The sequence below is a fragment of the Erithacus rubecula genome (genome assembly GCF_903797595.1).
Source record: "Erithacus rubecula genome assembly, chromosome: 25".
NCBI classification, from domain to species: Eukaryota; Metazoa; Chordata; class Aves; order Passeriformes; family Muscicapidae; genus Erithacus; species Erithacus rubecula.
In genome coordinates, this window is record NC_136677.1 from 2,313,919 (window position 1) to 2,336,627 (window position 22,709).

Here is a 22,709-nt window from a genome sequence, read left to right on the forward strand (position 1 = left end):
AGCTCTGCTTTTAAACACAGGAGGTGAAAGAGAAGGAGAAAATCCCCAAATCCTCCATTTTCTTTTTGTTGTTTCACTGAGCACAGGAAAATCTGGGTTGGGAATGAGCAGGGGGGGAAATGTCAGGGCTGAGTTTTCCTGAGCTCCCACAAATTCCTGCTGGGCTGAGGATCCCCCAAAGCTCCCAGAGGATTTTGGAAGATTTTGTGCTTCCCCTGGCATTGTTTCCTATTTACCCCACAAAACCATCCCCATGAAATGTGGGTCAGGATAAAATGAGATTCACTTTTGGGGAACTGGAGCTTCCCTGACCCTTTTTGCAGCACCTCATTAACCTTGGCTGATTCTTGGGTGTTTTTATTGTGTTGTTATTTTATTCATAAACCTCTCCTGGTCCCCTTTTCCAGCTCTTTGGTGGGCTGTGATTCTTCTCCAAATGTCCATTTTATAAATCACTTTAATTAGTTTTAGATCATCCTGCTGTATTTATATCACTTGATTTAGGGTTCAGATTGCTTCCCTTACATCTTCTCTATTGCTTTGATTTTATTTATGGTGTTTCTGGTGCATTTGCATTGCTTTCCTTAGATGGATATCATTTTGGCTGGATTTACAGTGTATTTCTCCTGTTAGATTTATATCACTTTAATTAGATTTATATCCTTTTAGAATTTGAGGGCTTCACTGAGATTTATAAGATCTCTCACACCAGGCTTGCCTTGCATGGAAAATTCACATCCTTTTTGTTTTAAAGGATATTAACTCCACACTGGCATTGCTTTATCTGCTCTTTGGTCAGCCTCCCAATTAAAAATTCACCACTTGGAGTTTTATTTTTTTTTTCCTCTTTAATTTCCACAGGAATTATTCCAGCCTAAACTGTGCTGGTTTAAATTAACCTCTCCCAATCCAGCAGCAGCATCTCCCTGCCTGGATTCCCCAGGAGTGGAGGGACACTTGGAGAGGCACCACTTTTATTCCTGGAGTGGTTTGTGTTGGAAGAGACATGAAAGCTCCTTCCCCCCTGTCCCTGGGGCTGTTATTTCAGATATTCCCAGCAGGATATTTGGTTGCTTTCATGGGAACTTGTGATCCAGAGCTCAGAGCAGTTGCTGCTCCCAGACCTTGCCCAGTTTTTTATCTCCAAACGAGCTGATGGACTTTAATTAACGTTTAATTAACCTGGATTGTTTCATTCCCCAAATGCAGCACGGAGCTTTCTGTGTGCCCAGGGATTTGCACTGCCCCAGCTGTGGCTGTGGGAGATCCCTGCAGAGCATTCCACACCTTTCCCACCCCTGGAAATGGCTGGAAGGGTTTCCCTCTGCTTTCACAACATCCCAGAACAGTTTGGGACATCAAAACTCTTTTTGTCCCATGTGCAGGGACATTTCCACCAAACCAGGCTGCTCCAAACCCTGCCTTTGAACTCTTCCAGGGATGGGAGCAGCTCCAGGAGCCTTTTTTTTCAGTGGGGTTTAATGGGATTCCTGCATTTCTGCAGCATTTGAGAGCCACACAGACCAAGGGCTGAGCCCAGGAAAGGAAAAAAAAAATATTATTGAATCTCCCAACGTCTTCATCATGCCCTGTTCTCCTTTTCCTCTCTCTGGCCTCCCCCTCTTTGTGTTTATTCCCTCTGTGAACAGGACAGGAGGAGGAGGGAGGGGAGGAATGTGCTGCAGAGATCCTGCTGCTGGGGAGTTGGATCCAGATGTTGCAGGGAAGGAGCAGGGCAGAGAAGGGCTGGAGCAGGAAAACGACTGACTTAAGCCTGACTTAAACACAAAGGGAATGGGAATCCCACTCTTCAGGTAAAACTTCTGCCCTCAGCAGGGGACAGGGGGGCAAAAGGGGCACCTGCCCAAATCTCCAGTGCCACAGGAGGAGCCCACAGAGGAGTTGTTACTCGTGCTGACCATGAGGGAGATTTTTCAAATGATTTCCTTGTACTTCCCAAACCCACACCATCAGTGGGAATTCTGGAGTGTCTCCTGGCTGACCACAGGATCCTTCCCAAGAAAGGGCAGCCCAGTTCTGCCTGGGTATCTCCACCAGCTCCCACAGTTCAGGATTTCTCTCTCTCAGGGATCCTCACCTGGACTGGGTGTGTGGCTTCAGAATTATTATTTTATGGCACTTCCCTCTTGCACCTGAACCAGGTAACACCAGGTTTGTCCCCTTGAGTCCCTTCTCACTAACTGATCCAGGAGAAAAGGGGCAGAACCTCCCCCACTGCTGCCCTTCCCCTCCTGCCCTTCCCACCCTCCCTGCAGCTGCATCGGTGAGTGTGGAATCCCAATTAACGCTTCTAATCAGGGCAGCATCTCCGGACAAGCATCTGCAGCAGCTTTAAAGCACTCCATGAACTTCCCAGTGCTCTGCCACCAGAGCCTGCTCATTTAATTACACCCAGGCTGCTGCACTGCTCAACCCCTTAATTGCCCAGGACAGAGAATGGGGTGGTAACCAGGTCAGAGCCAGAAGATGCTGGGCATTGTTCTAAGCCACTAAAGCTGTTTTTCACCCCCATTCAGAAGCTTGGTTTATGTAATTGCCAAGGAAAGGAGGGCATTCAGGAGGGGCAGCAGGAACACTCCAAGGGATGTGGAATTGCTTTTAATTAACCAGAAATGACTGGAAGCTTGATTCCTTTCTGCAACTGTAAGATCTCCCCTGAACACAACACAAATCCTTTCCCAGGGCTTCAGATCAAGCCATAGGTCCTTGGTAGTAATATTCCTGATAATAGCTGGGATTTAGTCTACAAGTTGGGGGACCAGGAGAGTGAAAAAAAATCCAATTAACTCTCCCTGAGCTCTTTTAGTTCTGTAGTGCTGGGAACAATAGCAAATAGCTGGGTTTTGTGTGTTCAGCTCCCCAAAATACTTGCCCTGATTGAATCCTTCAAAAAGCACTGATGGTTCCTTCGTGTAGCTTTGAAAGTGGTTTGGCACAAAAAATGAAGGATGGGAGATTAAAGAGCTCAAGGCAGAAGGTTTGGGTCTGACCCCTGACCTCAGTTACACCAACTTGAGTTGGGATTAACACCAGAGTAAACAAAAAGAGAACTCAGGCACTGAGCAGGCAGAGAAAGCTTGTTCTGGGTGGATTGTAATTTGGAAAATTTCAGATCTTTCAGGCTGGTCTGGACAATGGCTGAGGGGGGTTTGCAGAGCACAACCCAAAGTCTGGGTTTCCTCCCCCTTGGCTTCACATTCCTCCATCTGTGCAAGCAGTTGCAGAGTGCTGGAAGGAGCTCTGAGCTCTCCTCAGTGCAGGCAGGAAAAGAAACCTGCAGGGGCCAGGCCAGGGGACAGAAAACCCAGAAAAAACCCTCCATCAACCCCACCCTGCTCCCCAGCTCCTGCAGGGCCAGCACTTTGCTGCTTCCCAGGTTTGAGAGCACTCCTGGGCTGTTGTGAGGGAGCAGAGCCTGATGTTAAACATCTGGCATTGACAAACCCAAAATACTGGCGGGTTTGGTGCTGCTCCATCGCTCTGCTCATGGCCTGCCCCAGCTGGGGGCTCATTAGGCACAGCCTAATTAATCACCCCGCAGGGGGAGGCTTCAGGATGGATGCTCAAGGCTCCTTGTTGCTCCTGCCTGGCTGTGTCCCTTCCTTGAACAGAATTTCTGCCCATTGATCTTATTTTATTTTATTTTTTTGACCAAGGCAAAGGCGAAGAAGAAGCTTTTTGAAGAAGCAGAGGCAGTTTGGGGGATGTGGAACTTCTCAGGGAACCCTGAGATTGTTGATTCAGCACTCAGGGGAACCAGAGGGGTGAAGCTGTTTCTGCAGCAGGGACTGACACCTGGCAGAACTGTGGGGCTGAAATCCCCCTGCACCACCCCAAAAACACAGGGCAGGGATAGAAGAGAATTTTTTGCCTTTTTCTGCCCCATTTTTCAGCCTCCCCCAGCCCAGAGTCACAAGGATTGTTTCTCAGAATAAGCAGCTGGTTCACAACAAACATCCTCCCTCTTTGATGTGTTGTTGTGGTGGTTGGGATACTTTGGTTTCGTGCTCATAATGAAGCAAACTGGCCACAGAGCTTTACTGTAAACTGATGAGAAAGTGGCAGTAATTATTGTTCTCTCCTCCATGGGAAGGGAAACTTTGGATGTTAATGGCCTCTGGAGTATAGGCTGATTACTCACTTTGGGGTGAAGCAGCAGAGGGAAAAAGCCTTCATTTTATTTGCTCTTAAATGCTCCTCTGCCAAGGATGTTGGGCATCCTGACTGCATAAAAGAGATTTGAATTAAAAGAGGAAAAGATTTTATTTTATTTTATTTTATTTTAGTCAGTGGAGGGGTACCACACCCCACAGATCAGTGCCATTCCTGGAACAGGTGAAGGGAGAAGATGCTGCAGGAATTTCTGCATCACCCCTGGCAGCATTCCCACAACAGCCAGTGGGTGAAGATGGGGTGGCCACAAACATTTTGGTTTGCCAAATGGAGAAATGAGAATTGCAGAGAATCTCTTGCCAGCAGAGCTTTGTGTGGATGCTGCAGCACCTCTCACACCTCTGCTCTGTTTTTCCCTCACTTTCAGGGCTCTGAGCAAATCTTTGAGCCCAGCCTTAGTGGGAATTGATCCCTTTGTGGTTTTCCAAGGTGCCACCATGAGCTGGGAGGTGAGGAAGAGGCAGTGAGGATTTGCAGCTTGGCCAAATCCTCCTGGTTTTCCCCGGGGATGGCAGAGGCACCAAGGCTCTGGCTCAGATTGCACCTCCCTGCTCCCACAGCAGCACATTTTTCTTCCCCTTAACCTCGTGGCTGAGGTATTTTAATGGAAGTTTTCTCCCAGTAAAAAGCTGCAGTGTGCTCACATACCAGAAAATCTTGGCCCAGATCATTAACATTAAATCAGACTGATCCTGCCAGAGGTACAGTGAGTGTGGGGAATGTTTCACCTTCCCTGGGCTTCAGGAAAGATTCCATCCATCCTACAATGAGTGCACTGAGCTGTGGGGAATATTTCACTTTTCCTGGGCTTCAGGAAACGTTTCATCCATCCTACAATGAGTACACTGAGCTGTGGGGAGTGTTTCACCTTCCCTGAACTTTAGGAAAGATTCCATCCATGCAGCAAACAGCAAAGGTAGAAAGGCTGATCAGCATCAGTGAAATGTTGGTTTTGTCACTCAGACCTGTCCCAAAATCTTGGAGCTGCACTTGCTCCTCAGGAATTCTCTTTTTTTGTCACCTCCCGTCCCTTGGCAGCTTCCAGTCCCTCTCAAATCTCAGAAAATCTATCTCTCCTGTGCTCCCAGGCTGTTTTTCTGCTCCCTGCTATCTCCCAAACACCTCCTTGCTCTTTAATTCTGCCTGGCAGTATTTTTAATCCCCTCTCTGTATTTCTTATCTGTGTGTCCGTCCATTTCTGGGACTGGGATCAAACCCACCCTTCCCAGGTCTGAACTGCAATCTGCAGGAGCACTCCAGCATTCCTGGCAAGCAGCTGAGCCTGGGGAAGAGCTCCCTGAGCCAAACTGCTGATTTCCTCTGCTCTAGGAGCTACCAGGAGGAAAAGAACACCACGTACTCCAAGGCAGCTTGGCTGCAGCAGCACAGTGAGTCCCGAATCACCTCTCACACCCCGGGATCCAGGGCTTGGCTAAAACCTGAATTATTCCCAGTGGCAGAGGGATGTGGATTCCAGATCTGGGGTGAGAAGAATTCTCTGGACTCCTCCGAGGGTTGTTTGTGCCCACTGACCTCATGGCTCTTCCCTGCAGCCCCTGCTGGGATCTTCCTGGGTTTTTGCATAATCTCCTCTGAATAAATCCAGTGTGTGAGTGGGGCCTTCTCCTTTTGCAGCTTTTGTCACGGGGATCTCTCTGTACCTTGTGGTCCCTCCCTCTCTTTTTGTATCCGAGCTGAGCCATCGCTTTCCTCCCCCGTTTGCACCTCTTAACTTTCCCTTCTCTTATTTTTAGCGCTGCTATTGTCCTGAAAAAACGTTCCAAGGAGCCAATTTCGCTTGAGGGGAGCTGTGAAAATTTAGGGTTAAAGCTCGTGTGAGGTAACACAAAAAGCACTGTTTGGACAAGAGTGATCTCCCTGCCTGGAAGCGTGGCTTTAAATGGTTGTTTCCATTTATTTCTGTGCTCCTCCTCTCAAAGCTCTTTCTCTGAGGCTCTGATCCCGCTGCCACAGTGACCTTTGTGTTTGCAGAGAGACCTTTCAAAATCAAAGGGGCCCTTCAGCAGCATCTGCCCATCTGGAAATGATCACAGAGCCGGGAAGGGCAGAACGGGGGCGTTTGGAGAGCGAGCTGCAGGCTCTGCAGTAACACGGGTCCCTCATTTCTGGGGGAGAGGCTTTGAAGGTGTCCCAGTGACATCCTCGGGGTGCCTCCAGCGCGGCTCACACCAGACCTGTGGCACTGGGAGCCTGAGGAATCGCATCCATGCCGTTTGGTTCCGAGCTAGAACCCGTTCAGGCAGCTCCGAGTGCGTTTCGTTGTGGCTGCCGCATCCTGGAGCTGCTCAAGGCTGGCTGGGATGGAGCTCTGGGCAACCTGGGCTAGTGGAAGTGTCCCTAAAGCAGGGGTGATCCTTAGGGCCCCTTCCAACCCAAACCATTCTGTGATTCCATGATTTGAGCGGGGCTGTGCCTGAACGCTGCTCTCCCGTGTCCTTTCCAGCGGCGCTTTGCAGCCAGCTGGGGACACAGGGTGACAAACACAGCGGGGATGAGAGAGCGGGCAGGGACAGACCCGCTATCGGCCCGGGGCTGCGGGAGACGGGGCTGGGATTCGAACGATGGATCCGAGTGTGCGGGGTTGGGATTCAAACGATGGATCCGAGTGTGCGGGGTTGGGATTCGAACGATGGATCTGAGTGTGCGGGGCTGGGATTCGAACGATGGATCCGAGTGTGCGGGGCTGGGATTCGAACGATGGATCCGAGTGTGCGGGGCTGGGATTCAAACGATGGATCCGAGTGTGCGGGGCTGGGATTCGAACGATGGATCCGAGTGTGCGGGGCCGGGATTTAAATGATGGATCTGTGTGTGCGGGGCTGGGGTTCAGGATGATGGACCTGCATGTGCAGGGCTGTGGATGATGGATCTGTGGGGTCGGGGGTGTGGATGATGGATCCATGTGCATACTCTGGGCTTTGAATGATGAATCCGTGTGCTCAGGGATGGATCCATGTGCTCAGTGATGGATCCATGCGGTCAGTGATGGATCTATGTGCTCAGTGATGGATCCATGTGCTCAGTGATGGATCCATGTGCTCAGTGATGGATCTATGTGCTCAGTGATGGATCCATGTGCTCAGTGATGGATCCATGCGGTCAGTGATGGATCTATGTGCTCAGTGATGGATCCGTGTGCTCAGTGATGGATCCATGTGCTCAGTGATGGATCCATGTGCTCAGTGATGGATCTATGTGCTCAGTGATGGATCCATGTGCTCAGTGATGTACCCATGTGCTCAGTGATGGATCCATGTGCACAGTGATGGATCCATGTGCTCAGTGATGGATCCATGAGCGCACCCACGGCTCTCCCTCTCGCCGCCGCCCCGCCCGTCCCGGCGCTGTTCCTTTAACGCCGGGGCGGGCGCTGCTCGGCGGGGCCGTCCCGGGTCCAGGGGGGAAGTGACGGGCGGGGGGCGAGGGCAGAGCCCGCGCGGGGAGGGAGGGAGCGAGCGAGCGAGCGGGCTCTGAATGAGCCGGGCGAGCCAGCCACCCCCTCGGGGCCGGGGGCGCGGCGGGGCCGCCTTCCCCCGCCGCCTTCCGCGCTCCGGCCGCGCCCCCCGCCCCATGCGCGCCCTGCCCTGAGCGCTGGCCGCGGGGGGATGCGCGGCCCGGCCCCGCGGCTGCCGGCGCTGCCCGCGCTGCTGTGGCTGGCGCTGGCCCCGCTGCCCGGCCCCGCCGCGCGGGCTGAGCTGCGGGTGCGGGTGCGGCTGCCCGGCGGGCAGGTGACGGAGGAGAGCCTGCAGGCCGACAGCGGCGCCGACTGCGTCAGCCTGGAGCTGAGGGCGGCTGACGGCGCCCTCGTCACGCTCACGGCGGATTTCAGACAGGTACGGGGTGGGGGAGAGCATCCCCGGGGGGTTCGGGTAGGGACCGAGCCGGGGAGAACATCCCCGGAGGTTCGGGTAGAGACCGAGCCGGGGAGAACATCCCCGGGGGGTTCGGGTAGAGACCGAGCCGGGGAGAACATCCCCGGGGGGTTCGGGTAGAGACCGAGCCGGGAAGAACATCCCCGGGGGGTTCGGGTAGGGACCGAGCCGGGGAGAACATCCCCGGGGGGTTCGGGTAGGGACTGAGCCGGGGAGAACATCCCTGGGAAGTTCGGGTAGGGACCGAGCCGGGGAGAACATCCCCGGAGGTTCGGGTGAGGACTGAGCTGGGGAGAGCATCAAGAAAGGAGCTCGGAGAGCATCCCTGGGGGATTCAGTCAGAAAACGGAGCTGGGAGAGGATCCCCGGGGGAATCGGATGAGAACGGAGCTGGGAGAGGATCCCCGGGGGATTTGGATGAGAACGGAGCTGGGAGAGCATCCCTGGGGGATTCAGTCAGAGAACGGAGCTGGAAGTGCATCCCCGGGGGAATCGGATGAGAACGGAGCTGGGAGAGCATCCCCGGGGGATTTGGATGAGAACGGAGCTGGGAGAGCATCCCCGGGGGATTTGGATGAGAACGGAGCTGGGAGAGCATCCCCGGGGGATTTGGATGAGAACGGAGCTGGGAGAGCATCCCCGGGGGATTTGGATGAGAACGGAGCTGGGAGAGCATCCCCGGGGGATTTGGATGAGAACGGAGCTGGGAGAGCATCCCCGGGGGATTTGGATGAGAACGGAGCTGGGAGAGCGTCCCCGGTGCCGCGGGGTCCCGCGGTGATTCCCGGCGCGGCTGGAGGAGGGTGAAGCTGCGGGATGGGAGCGCTGGCCCCTCGCCGGAGGGTCTGCTCAGGGATTTTTCTGTGAGTGCTGTTTGTGGGATGAGCGCTGGGGATGGCGATCCTTCCCGTCCTCCTTCCAGACCCGAGTCCATCCCAACTGGGAAGCTGGAAAATCTTGACTGGGGGTCCAGGAGCCAGAACAGTTTCAGAGGTGTGGAAGAGCCCTCGGAATGCACGGGGGAAATTCCGTCCATCCCCTGGCTCTGTTTGAGCTGTCCCCCCAGCTGCAGGACAGCTCACCAGGCTTGCTGTCCCCTGCGGTGTCACCCCTGTGCCCGGGGCTGGAAACAGCTGGTGAAACTTCCCAGTGGGGACGGGCAGGAGTTTCCCAGCTGAGTCCAGCACTGTGATGCTCCTGGCTGAGTTTTTCTCAATTCCTCACAGGCTCAGCACAGGCAGGCACTGAGGAGAGGCTGGGCTGGGGAGATCTGGGGCTCCTGCTCTGCTGTGGGGGTGTCCCTGCTTGGGGATATCTCCACGATGCCGTGGGGTGCAGGAAATGCCTCAGGTGGGCTCCTGCTGGCTTTGGGGGCTCGTGTGTGACTGGCAGCTGTCCCTGGGGTCACCACTGCCCTGCTGTACAGCACCCTCTGCTCCCAGCCAGCCGTGCAGGCAGCTGATGCTGCTGAGCTGAAACCCCAAATCCCACATATCTCATGGGCACAGAGATGCCAAACCTGCCTGGATGCAGGAACCTCCCTGAGAAGAGCAGTTTGCCCCAGTGGCAGGGCTGTGTTATCTCATTCCACCCCCCCATCCTGGCTGTTTGCTCAGGTGGACTTTGCTTTGCAGCAGGAGGAACCCAAACCCATGAGATAGGAAGGTCCCAGCCTGCTGTGAACCTTGGAGCCTTTTTGCCAGGGATTGTCCTGGTGCCTCTTCCCCTTTCAATCTCCCTGCAAGTCCCTCAGATGTCCCTTTTCCTCTCTGAGGTGCCAGCAGAAACTGTGGTGATTTTGGAAGTGGTGGCATGTTTCAAATACTGCAGCACATGTGACTCCTATTAAATGAATTATTAAATATAAATATTAAATATTTGCAAGCCATGGCACAGCAGGGAAGTTAGGAAGGGCTCTGAAGCTTGCAGATTGCAAACTTGCACATTCCCAGGGGTGGGAAATCCAAACTCACTACAGATCTCTAGGCAGGTCCTTTGGGATGTGACCTGTGCTGAGCTGGTGATTTTTTTCAGCATTTTGCATTTGCTTCAGCTCTTCCTGAGAGCTCAGAGCTCACCCACAAACCCAGCTGAGTGGGAGTTACATATTCTCTCCCTCCCATCCTTATTAGAGCTGAGTTTCTTCAGGGTTGGGGTTCCCTGGAGGTGTTTTGAGTCCATAGGTTAAATCCTGAGCTCCTCAGCCCCTGCTGGAAGTGATGGTCCCTGGAGGGCTTTGCAGGCATCTGACATGTAGAAATGCATTCCTGATGCTCAGTTTTAGGGCAGCTGGGACCTGGCTCTCTCTGCTCCATGGATTTGCTGGAAAATAGCTGGGGAAAGCCAGGGGAACATAAAGGAGCAGGGAGCTAGCTGGCTTTGTGGTGAGGTGAGTAATGTGTGAGCAGGCAGCAGCTGGCTGGGCTTCCCCCCCTGCCCTGCTCTGCCCTGCTGCTCCTCTCCCCAAAATTACACAACTCCTGCCTGCACTGAAGGTCGTGGGGCTCTGAGTGTTCCCAGAAGCAGCTGGGGTTGTTGATCTGCTGCCCTTGAGCCTGATGATGTGGCCAGGATGCTGGGGTTTTTCCACAAATGATTTTTCCATTCCTCTGGCTCAAACTGCAGGGGGTTTGTCCAAAAAGTCAGGCGTTTATTTACTATTTTTTAATTTTATTTTTTTTTTTTTTCTCTCTCTGCTGGCAATTTGTGGTTGCCAGACCAGAGGCTGGAGAAGAAAGGAGCTAAATGAGATCATTGTTCATTGCTTTGCTCTGACACTGGTGGGACTTGAGCAGTGCCTGGGGCTTCCACAGGGCTGGGATTTTCATTGCTCTGACCTGGAGGAGCTGTGTCCTCACAGCACACCAGGTTATTTTCTCCTTGCTGCAGCACAAACTGCTCAGTGCAAGTTCCAACTGGGACTCGATGTTTTCTGGCCAGAGCAGGGGTGACCCTTTCTTTTCTTGCACTTTGAAAGAAGGGAATGAAAATGCTTCTTTTTCTGTGGTCAGGCATAAAATCCACTGCAAAAATAATAATGAGGGGGCTCAGCAGCCCTGGCTGTTGTGTCTGGGTGGAATGGAGTGATGTTGCCAGTTGTTAAACACAGCCTGAGAACAAAGTGGGTGGGTTTATTTCAAGGTCAGCACAAAGATATGGAGAAGTTTCTCTTCCCTTTTGATTGCTGGAAAAGTTGAGGTTGGAAACACAAGGGAGGAAGCCTGGGTAGTGTTTTAACCCCTGCACTGCCAGTCCTTTCAGTGTTGGTAAAGCTGCTGTGTGATGTTTTGGGGTAGTGGTGTCAGAGTTTCCTCGTGCCAAGGGGCCACGTGTTAGGTGACAAATCACCAGGTGACACAGGAAAGCATCTGACCACAGATTTTATCTGTGTGATTTGGAAAGTAAATTCTTCTCTGAACAGATACCAAGAGTAGGAAATGAGAGACGTTCAGGAGTCTTTGTGAGGGCTCAGTGAAACACCCTGGTGTTCATTACTCTGTGGAATCTTATTTATTGCACACAAAATGTGCTTTTTATTCCCCCTCTCCCAGCACATTCTTGATTTGCCTTTACAGATACCTGAATATAAGAGGCAGCACACCCAAAATCTTCATTCCAGCCACTTCCAGAGACAGAGGAGTTAAAAACCACAATCCCCACCCACTCAGGGTTGCTCAGCTGGCTGGACCCTCAGTGTGGATGCAACAGCAAGTTCCCTGTGCTGTGCAAACTCAGGGAATTCTGGGCAGCAGTGCTGATTCCCTGGGGCACAGGCTGCTGACAGAGTGCAGAATTGGGCCCAGCAGTGCTGGTGTCACCCCATGTCCCCAGCAGCACATCCTCCTTTGCCTGTGCCACTGCAAAGACAAAACTGGGTCCCCACAGCAGCACTGATGTCCTCAGGGCAGAGAAATTTGGCAGGAGAGCTGAATGGGCTGCAGGGAGGAAGGCACTGAAATGATTTATTTCCCTGGGAACTGGTTTGCTCCACTCGACGTGGAATTGTTGCTGGGCTGGGAGCTGGACCACACAGGCTTGTAAATCCCTGCTGGAATAAACCCCAGGCAGGGGGGGAGCTGCTCTCACCCCCCAGATGAAGCCTCTGGCTGAGGACAGAGGGAAGAAGCTGGATGATTTGTTAGATAATAGTTTAAAAGAAAATATGAAGTTTAATTGGATATTATGCTTTTGCTTTGCTTGCTTTTAGTAATACAGATTTGTCAATTAGCCAGCTTTAAGTAACTTCAGTTAATGCATTAAATTTAAATATCATATGTCTGTCCAACACAACCCCAGAAAAACTCTTTTTCACTTGTTTAGCTATCCTTGTAGTTATGTTGTTAATGCAAATCTGTGTGTGCTTTGCCATTGAATGAAGCAGGTGAAGTTTTGCTTTGGTGACCAGGTGAAGGCATTTCCTCTTGGGAGTACCTTGAGTAGGGAGAGGCAGCTGTGGGATTTTGGGAGCTGGGAGCACTGGAATCTGTGCTGCCTTGAGGAGCTGCTGTGGCCTTGCTGCAGGGCTGGCTGCTCCCTGGAGTGTTTGTCACCCAAAAACAAATCCAGCTGTCACTGCACCCGCTCAGGGCTGAGGATTCCCTGCCCTGGGTTCATCCTGAGACTGCTCTGCTCTGCTGGGACTTGTTCCCTGCTGGGGAGTTCTGCAGGAGCCCAGAGTGAAGGTGCTGTTTGCTGCCTTGGCTGGGTACCCACCTTGGCACCAGTTCACTGCTTTCCCTGCTGGGAAGGAGGAGAGGAGGCTGGGCAGGGCAAGGAGAAAAGCTTTGGAGCCTCTTTCCCTGTGGAATCTTCTTCAAGCAGCAGGGTTTGGTTCTTGCTCCACCTGGGGTGGCAGGGAGAGCTGGTCAAAGCCAAGCAAGGGTTTGGGACAGAGCAGGGAAAAGAAGAGACTCGGGGCAGAGTGGTCACTGCAAGGTTCACTTTGGCTTTGCTCAGATCCAGGTAAAGGTGGGATTTCTCCCCTCAGAACTCCTGCTACACATCCTTGAAATCACAAATCCTTGAAAACACAGCTTTTAAAAGCTGTTTCAATGCTGGCAGCCCAGCCCATTCCTGCCTGTCCCAGTGCATCTCCCTTGGTGCCAACAAATGCTCTGGAAATCCCTGGCACTCGCAGTTTGGGCAGAGGGAGGTGTGAATTCCTGTCTGCATCAGCCCCAAGGAGGAAAGAGCCAGGCTGGCTGAAGGCTAATTCTTAAATAGATGGATCAGGAGGATTAATCAGCTGCTCAGCACGTTCTCATTTTACAAAAATTGCCTCCAACCTGGGAAGTGCTGCACTGTTTTTAATCTCCTGCCTGTGGAGGTTTTCGGCCTGAATGCAAAACGTGGCTATCCCTGCTTGCTTTTCCCAGACTGTTCAAAGGGAATTACAATTAAATCCACAGCTGAGGAATATGCCAGAGTCAGCTCCTGGTTTTAGTCTGCTCATCCATGGGTTCTGCTGCTGTGGGAGCTCCCAGCTGGAAGCTGTGGAAGGGGAATGTGGATTGTTCCAGTGGTGCCTGTGCCTCAGTGGGACATCTCCCCATTAAATCTCTCGGAAAAAGTAATGATTCCATAGCAATTTCACAAGAATTTTTGGAATCTCTTTCTTCTCAAGCCTCCTCTGTGCCCTGCTCTTCTTTGTGCAGTCAGTAATTCCACCAGAAAGATGATTTCTCCCATCCTGGGGGTGGAAATGCTGTTCTTGCAGCTGTCCAGATGTGCACTGCATGACATTCCCATTTCTCTTCTGGGCATGGAAGAGAAGGCAGGAAATAAATAGTGGGCTCCCTGAGCAGGAAAGCTTAGGAAAAGAGAAATGCTCCTTTCTGAGGCAGGAGAGGCCAAGGCAGTGGGGAGGAGAGGGATTTGAGCAGCTGGCACTGCAGGAGGTGCCAAAGGCAGGGATTGCCCTCTGCTCCAGTCCTGCTTAGCCCTTGGAGTGGGATGGGATGGCAGATTCCCACACGGGGCACCTATGCCCCTGAAGCCAGAGCCAGGGATTGATCCCTGCAAAGAAATCAGGGTTTGGTGCCAGAGCAGGACACAGAACAGGACGACTTTGCTGTTGCCCAGGGAATTCTGTGACTCCACGTGAAGTAACTGTGACTGATTTCTGAGCTGGTTCTGGAAAGGACTGCAATCCATGTCATGTAAAATGACAAAATTAGTGGCCTGCACAGAAAAGGAAGTCATCTGCAGCTGATCATAACAGCTCCTTCTGCCTTTAACAATTTCATTTTCACTTCTGTTCCACACGTTCAGGGATGAGTAACTTTTTCTCCAGGATGTCACTTGTCAAGAAGCAAGTGAGGGAAGGCAGCAGAGGAAATTTGGGGCTGCTTACTCAGTAAGGCATGAAGATAATGGCTGTGTGACATTTGCTCAGCAGAACCAAAGGAGGCTCCTTGGAGCTTTGCTTCCCTTCTTGGGAAAGCACAGAAACCCTAAGCTCTTGGATGTGGGATGTGACCTGGCAGCAATTGTCCTTGCCACAGTGGGATTGTGAAAAGCCTCCATTCTCCATGGCCACCAGGGATTCTGCTGCAGGTTTTGGGGTGGGATTGGAGCTGGGACCTCAGGTAGCACAAGCATGAGACCTTTGGCTTTGCTTTTGTTCTAGATACTTTCTCTTTGACCCCAACCTCAGTTCACCTCACTGATGCCAAAGATTCACAGCTCTCACTCTTGTTATTTCCCTCTCTCTGTCAGGAGGTGAAGATTTTCCGTGCCTTAATCCTGGGGGAGCTGGAGAGGGGCCAGAGCCAGTTCCAGGCTCTGTGCTTTGTGACCCGGCTGCAGCACAACGAGATCATCCCCAGCGAGTCCATGGCAAAGCTGCGGCAGGTGAGGGGCTCCTTCCTTCCAGGAATTCCCAGAGCTCTCCTGCTTGCCCTTCCCAGCCTTTGAGCCACCTCTGACCTCCCCTCCTGCTTGAGGGATTTGGGGTTAAACTCAGTTCATCAGTTCCTGATGCTGTTCCAGTGAAGCACTTCTGATTCAGTTGAGTTTGAGTCGTGATTTAGTTGAGCCTAATTAGTGTCAGGGTGGGTGAGTGGCTGTGAAAATCCCTGTCCCAATGAAGCCAGCACTGATCTGGGATCATTATCAGGGCAAAACACAGAGAATCCACCACAGGTAATAGTAAAACCTCGTGGTTTCAGTATCAGTGGTTTATTTTAAAGTGCCCCTCCCCCAGGTAGGATGCAGGTGCACATCTGCTCTCACAGCTGATGTTGGCACCACACCCACACTGGAAGGAATAAGATGCAGCCAGCATTGAAGCTCTGATGATTTCCTCTGCAGAAGAACCCCCGGACGGTGAGGCAGGCAGAGGAGGTGAGAGGGTTGGAGCATCTCAGCATGGACGTGGCTGTGAACTTCAGCAGGGCAGCACAGCTCAGCTCCCACATCCACAACGTGTGTGCAGAGGCCAGGGAGGCCATTTACACCCGCCAGGAGGATGTCAGGTTCTGGCTGGAGAAAGGTGAGCTCTGACTTCCCTGTTTTCACTGCAGCTGCTGCTGTCCTGTGATGGCTCCTGGCAGCTTTCTGGGGATCAGCACCCCCTGTTCTGGCTCTGAGGCACTTGTGTCACCCTGTGTGTCACCCTGTGTGTCACCCTGGGTGTCACCCTGGCTGTTAGCAGCTCTCACTCCTCCTGCTGGCACTTCCTAAGTGAAGCTAATTTGGGATTTAAAAAGCAACTTTCACCTGTTCCATCACCCAGAGGAACAATGTTGGTTTTGTGTCTTTTGGTTTACTCTCTCTGGGGTCTTCTGTTCTCCCGGTTTTATTCAGATTTAAATCCTTACAAACGTTCTGTCCAAACTCCTCCTCAGCCTGGGGGCTGTGCTGAGAGACCACTGCTGGTTCTGGGGGCTGTTTCCTTGGCTTTATCTCTTGGCAGCACCCTGAGGGATGTCTGTCCACCCTGAGGGATCTGTCCACCCTGGGGGATGTCTGTTCAGTTTGAGGGATGTCTGTCCACCCTGGAGGATGTCTGTTCAGTTTGAGGTGCTGCCCCAGGGCTCGGACCTGCCTGACCTTGCTTTCCTTGGAGTCTTTTCTTTCTCCCGTGGTTCCTATTCAGATTTAAATTTTTGGAAACGCTCTGTCCACCCTCCCCCTCAGCCTAGGAGCTGTGTGGCTCTGTCCTTTGGCTGCCCTCTGTCCTGAGCACTGTCTGTGCCTGCTCCCACAGGGGTGGACAGCTCCACATTGGAGGTGCTGCCAGAGGGCTCGGACCTGCCAGACCTTGCTTTCCTTGGGGTTTTTTGTATTGCCTGTAGTTTCCCATTCAGATTTAAATCCCAATAGCCCCTGAAAACATAGTCCAGCCTCCTCCTCAGCCTGTGTGGGGATGGCTTTGGTGGCTCTCTCCTCCATGCTAAGCACTGAGCTTGCTCCTGCAGGGATGGAGGGCTCCACGTTGGAGATGCTGCCGGACCTCGCTTTTCTTGGGGTTTTTTGTTTCTTCCATAATTCCCATTCAGATTTAAATCCCAATAGCCCCGGGACATCTTTGGTGGCTCTCCCCCGTGTCCCCCCTAGCATTGTCTGTGCTTACCCCGCAGGCATGGACAGCTCCATGCTCGAGGTGCTGCCGGACCTCACTTTTCTTGGGGTTTTTTGTTTCTCCCGTAGTTCCCATTCAGATTTAAAACCCAATATCCCCAGGACAGTTCCGTGGCTCTGTCCCTTGGTGGCTCTGTCCCTTGGTGGCTCTGTCCCGTGTCCCCCTCCCTGCCGAGCGCTGTCTGTGCTTGCCCTGCAGGCATGGACGGCTCCACGTTGGAGATGCTGTCGGACTTCGCTTTTTTTTGGGGGGTTTTTTGTTTCTGCCGTAGTTCCCATTCAGATTTAAATCCCAATAGCCCCTGAAAACATTGTCCAGCCTCCTCCTCAGCCTGTGTGGGGATGGCTTTGGTGGCTCTCTCCTCCATGCTAAGCACTGAGCTTGCTCCTGCAGGGATGGACGGCTCCACGTTGGAGATGCTGCCGGACCTCACTTTTCTTGGGGTTTTTTGTTTCTGCCGTAGTTCCCATTCAGATTTAAATCCCAATAGCCCTGGGCCAGTTCGATGGCTCTGTCCCTTGCTGGCTCTGTCCCTTGCTGGCTCTGTCCCTTGGTGTCTCTCCCCGTGTCCCCCTCCCTGCCGAGCGCTGTCTGTGCTTGCCCCGCAGGGATGGACGGCTCCATGTTCGAGGTGCTGCCGCAGGGCTCGGAGCTGCCGGAGCTGCCGGAGCTGCGGCGCTGCCGGCGCTGCCCGGACCGCTGGAAGCCGTGCATCTGCAGCTACTCGCTGAGCATCCAGTGGTACCCCTGCATGCTCAAGTACTGCCGGAGCCGCGACGCCGCGGGCAAGGTCTCCTCCTACAAGTGCGGCATCCGCAGCTGCCAGAAGGGCTACACCTTCGATTACTACGTGCCTCAAAAGCAGCTCTGCCTCTGGGATGAGGAAGCTTAGAGCTCCCCAGGAGCTGTCTGTGCTCCCGAGGAGGAATGCTGTTCACAGTGGTGCCTTTCCTTGTGGCCTCCTGTGCCTCCCTCCCCACCTGACGCTGCCTCGTGCTGTGCCAAGCAGGCTCAGCTGGCTGGGTGATGCTCTGGCTCCCTGGAGCAGGAGATGCAGGTTTTGGGCTGAAGCAGAGGGGAAGGGGTGTGCTGCCCTGCTCTGGAGCTCCAAGGGGCATTCCCAGCCTTGAGCTGAGCGGGCAGGGCAAGGATCTTGCTGACCTGGGTTGCCAAACATCTCTGCCACTGAAGAACCCCCTTCGCTGCCTTCACCACCTCCTGGTGCCACAACCACGGGGAAACAGCTGTTTTTTGGGACCACAGCCCCTGAACAAGCAAGGTTTGGAGCCCACCCTAAGGAAGAGCCTGCCTGTAGCTTTTCCCAGTGCCTGGCTGGCTGTTATACCCCCTGTGGATGGAAGATACACTGGGAGGATACAGCCCAGCATCTCGTGCCTCTAAAGGGCTGGAAATTAGGGCTTGAATTAATCCCTACCTAGAGAAAGCCCAACTTTTTGTGTTGGTCTTGTGTCTGTTCCACTAAGAAACATCTGGAGACTCGTGGCTGCAAGGGGAGAGGAGGATCCCAGGTGGGTTTGGAAGAAAACAGGATTCTACATCCACGTCCAGTTTTATGTCCTGCTCTGCCAGCTATTCACAAGAAGCTCTTAAATAACTGTTCTGCTTTGCTGTGCCTTGTTCCCCCCATATGTTAAACAAGGATGACACTGAAGTTGTCCTTGGCCCTGGAATATTCCTGGAGGAATCAGACAAAAAGCACTGGAAGTGCTGCTTGGTTCTCTGTCCTCTTCCACTCAAATTGGGAGAAGCACAGAGGGGAGAGAAGCTCTTGGAGTCTTTAGGAATCTCTGTGCCTCCTGGTGAAAAGCCTTCACAACGTGCCTTTTTGCCTAAAATACAGAAATTTTTGCAAAAGAAGAAAAAAACCAACAATTTGGTCACAATTATTTTTGTATCGATCACTTAAGGGGTGGGGGGAGAAGGGAAGGGTATTTTAATATTGGAACATGAAGTAAAACACTTGAAATGATTTTTTTTTTTTTAAGAAACAAATTATTTATCATTTGTAAGGTAAAATAAACTGATTTTTTAAAGCATCCTTGGCTTAAAAGTTTCTCTGTGCATGATAAGAGTGTGAATTCAGATTTGTTCTTTTACGAGTAAATCTCAAACCTGCACTTGGTGAAGAGCCATGGACTGGGGGAGAACATCCAGGAATTTCTGACTCAGCAATGTGATGCTGCACCTCAAACACTCCATCCTTTCAGACCCTCCATAGGCAGGCAGGTTTGGCTCATCCAAAGCTGCTGTGGGAGTTTTGAGCTCGGGCTCTGCTGAATAAACCCATCGGTGGGGGAGGCTGGGGGTTGCTCTGTGCTCCCGGGGGGGCTTCTCTGGCTGCGGTGAGCATTCCTGGTGAATTCCTGGTGAATTCCTGGTGAATTCCTCCGCAGCTTCAGCCGATGAGGGCGGCACTTTCAGAGCTGCAGGAGGGAGAACCGTGGAGCTCTGATTCCCTCTAGTGTGGGGAATGCAGCGATGGGGCAGCGAGCACTTCCAGCGTTTCTCTTCACCCACCAACAATTCCCCCTTTTCCGGAGATGGGGGAGCAGGGATTTGTTCTCTGCTGTCTCAGCTCCTGCTCCGTGGGGTTTTGTGCCCGTTCTTGGGGTCAAACCCACTGTGGGCAGGTGGGCTGTGAGCAGGGTGGGGTTGGGTTTCAGGGATCGCAGCCCGTTCCTGCCGCTGCCGCCTGCACAGGGATGTCGGGACAGACCCGGGTTCGCCCTGGGAGCGTCGGGACACATCCCAGAGAGCTTTATTTCCAAATCCCGAGGCTCCGGAGTGGCCGGCAGCCGGTGCAGTTCCCTCGCCTCCAGCAGTGGGTGCTGGCGGAGCGCGGCTGTGCCCAGCCGGGTTCGGGATGTCGGATGTCGGGATATATGTCGGGATGTCGGGGAAGGATGCTCGTGGTCCAGCCGGTCCCTGCAGGACCGCAGGATGTCCCCAGCCTTGCCCGAAGAGCACTTTGGGGATTTTTGTAGCATTTTGTGCTTCCATGAATCAGAACTTATCTCCCTCCAAGAGGGGAACGAGACTCGGCAGCAGGAGAGGAAGAACACGGTGCCTGCAGTGAGGGAGGAGAGTGGATAAGTCATTGATGACCACAGGGAAAAAAAAGAGTTTGCTGGTGCCTGGGAGTGATTCTAGCACTGATCAGAGTAAAACCAATCCTGCCTTGCCTGATAATTTCACTTCCAAGCAGAAAGAAGTGGTGATGCTGTGATGCATCCCCTGTTTTTCATGGGGAGGGTGCGTTGTCCTGCACATCACCAAAGTTCAGGACACTCGAGGGGATGGGCTTGGCTGCCGCAGCTATTTGGAGAGAAAACCACCTAAATATTCCTTTTTTTTTCCCTCCCGATGTTTCGTTGAGTACAAAATAACAGCCAGGAAAAGTCATTCCCGGCTGTGTCTGGGGCCAGGAGAGGGCACTGGTGCCCTGCCCGTGGCCGGGACAGCATCCCTGCCCGGAGGATGCCCGGGATCCCTGTCCGGCTGGAGATGCCACCCTCCTGGTCGGCTCTGGAGGACGGGAAAAGAGCCAGGAAGAGCAGAAAGAGAAGATAAATTCCTTTTGGTGAACAAAAGGTGCTCTGATGTGGGGGAAGGAGAGCTCCCGTGGTCGCCAACCTTTCAAGCTGGCTGTGAGCCAACAGCAAATAAATTCCTGTTTGACGCAGTGAAGACACCCGATCACGTCAGCCTTCGGGATGGGGAAAACCCAGAGAAAAACACTCGAAAAGAGGGCGGCAGCTGCCCAGGAACGCCGCAGGGCTCAGGGCCTGAGTGGCTGGACGGGCTCGGTGGCTTCCAGGAGCTCCGTGTCGGGGCCACCTCGCTGCTTCCTGGAGGCTGAAATCTCCCCTGCTCTGGAAATAAATGTCAGTGCGACCCGGGAACCCCCAGCTGGCCTCCGCTTTTTCCTTGTTAGGGTTTGGCGGAGCTCCTCCGCCCTCTCCTGCCATGCATCCCCCGGGGATGCTCTCCCGGACCATGGGCAGCTCCGCACTGGGCTTGAGGTGCGGCTGGAGATCCTGCCCGCCCACCCATCCCTTCGGAGAAACCTGTCTTTCCAGGGAGGGAGAGCGGCATGTGGGAAAGCCGAGAGCCCTGGAACGCGAATTACCCAGGGAGAGATGAATGTGCGATAGCTTGTACCTGGCAGCTACTAATTGAGCGTTAACGCTTTCAGCAGCGCTCGGAGCAGCGCAGCCGCTCGGCCCCGTCACACGGGTGTCCCCAGAGCTGCTGGGGTCACCGCGGTGGCACATGGCACAGGCAGCAGCTGTCGGGGCGGCTGGGTCTCTGTCACAGCACGGAGCGTGGGCTGCGGCTCTGGCCTCGCTGCTTTCCGCAGAAGAAGGCAGCGTTAGGGGATTTTTTTCCTTGCCTGGCTTCCCTGGAAGTTGGTAAACGCTGCAGCCTGAAGCAGCAGCGGTGAGGAGGAGGAGGCTGAGTGCCACTCGTTTGCTCAGGGGACAGAGATGGAGCACATGTCAGGCAGGGTGTCCATGTGCCAGCCCCGACCCTGCTCTCATTGACAGCTCAGACAGGTTTCTTTGATGCTTTTAACTTTCCCTCCTTGTTTCACTCGGCATCCAGGTTCGGCCCCAATGGCACGGGCGGCTCCCAGGATTAGCAGAGAGACCCCAAAGCGCCCCAACACCTTCCCTCGGGGTGCTCAGGGCAGAAAGGGGGGGACAGCTGAGCTCTGGGGCAGGTGCTGGGGGTACAGCTGAGCTCTGGGGCAGGTGTTGGGAGTGCAGCAGAGATTTGGGGCAGGTGTTTGGGGGTACAGCAGAGCTCTGGGGCGGGTGCTGGGGGTACAGCAGAGCTCTGGGGCAGGTGTTGGGGGTACAGCAGAGAACTGGGGCAGGTGCTGGGGGTACAGCTGAGCTCTGGGGCAGGTGCTGGGGGTACAGCTGAGCTCTGGGGCAGGTGCTGGGGGTACAGCAGAGATTTGGGGCAGGTGCTGGGGGTACAGCAGAGCTCTGGGGCGGGTGCTGGGGGTACAACAGAGATTTGGGGCAGGTGCTGGGGGTGCTGCCCCAGCCGGCCGAGGGCGGGCGGAGCTCAGCGCCTTCCTTCCTGCCCTCCTTCCCACCCCACCCCGCAGCCTGGCAGCGCTGCAGGGACTCATCCATTCCCGAGTTACTAATATGCAAATGGCAGCGTTTGCATGGGCCTGCCGCCAAGCTGCTGGGTGTCAGGGCACCCGAGGGAGCCGGAGGTGGGGCGAGGCGTGGCACCGCGCCGCATGCTCACCTGGCCCTGCATGGCAACAGGCAATGGAGCTCTAGGTCCCTTGGGCAGCGGACCCACGGCCGGTTCGAGAGGCAGCGGGTGGCAGAGGAGGGAGGGCAAACTGGCAGCCCCTGGCAACCTGGGGCTGACGGCAGGAGGCTGGGCACACCGCGGATTTCCCCCCGCCGGCAGGATGGTGAACCTGGAGTCCGTGCACGCAGGTAAAGGGCACAGGAGCGCAGCGCGGGGCCGGGGCCGTGGGCTCGGGCAGGAAATGGGTTCACTCTCATTCCCGTCACTTTTCCTCGCTCTTTTCCCTCCTCTTCTCTCCCGCTGGGGCGCCTGGTGAAGTGCCTGCAGTGCTGGCGGGGATGGATGATGCCCTGATCTGTTTAGGGGGCTGCCAAGTCGTGCCCACAGTGCGGGAGCAGCGCACAGGGCTCCGGGGTGCCTGGAAAATGAGATTTTACTGCCTGACCTGTGTGTTCTGTCACTGGAATAAAGCTGGGAGGAGGGAGAAGGGATAAACCCACGGAGGGATGCGGTGTGTGAGAGAGAGACGGGACACGGGCTGAAAGGAGAAAAGTTCATGGCAAAGAGGGAAAAGGAGGAAAGTTCAAAGAGGGAAAAGGAGGGAGAAATGAATGAGCAGGGAGCTGAGGGAGGCTGAATTGAGTCAGGAATGAATGAACAGCGATACTCAGGAACTCCTTCAGGGGTTTGATGCAGAGGCGCAGCTCAGGCGCTCTCCCATCCCCTCCGAGCGGCGA

General features: G+C 53.8%; 2 protein-coding genes across 2 annotated transcripts in view; both read left to right on the plus strand.

Moving 5' to 3' along the window:
• The first annotated feature begins 7,649 nt into the window (after nucleotides 1–7,649).
• OAF (out at first homolog) lies at nucleotides 7,650–18,728 on the plus strand. The gene is made up of 4 exons (XM_079326725.1): nucleotides 7,650–8,048; nucleotides 14,805–14,939; nucleotides 15,399–15,579; nucleotides 17,280–18,728. The coding sequence occupies exons 1-4, from the start codon at nucleotides 7,821–7,823 to the stop codon at nucleotides 17,561–17,563; spliced, it is 828 nt and encodes a 275-aa protein (XP_079182851.1). The 5' UTR covers nucleotides 7,650–7,820; the 3' UTR covers nucleotides 17,564–18,728.
• A 3,224-nt stretch (nucleotides 18,729–21,952) lies between these two features.
• POU2F3 (POU class 2 homeobox 3) overlaps nucleotides 21,953–22,709 on the plus strand; it is a gene marked incomplete at its 5' end in the record, with an annotated part of 39,443 nt that continues 38,686 nt past the window's right edge. Inside the window, one exon of the mRNA XM_079326914.1 lies at nucleotides 21,953–22,160. Coding sequence (XP_079183040.1) covers nucleotides 21,953–22,160 — 208 coding nt within the window. The remainder of the gene's footprint in view (nucleotides 22,161–22,709) is intronic.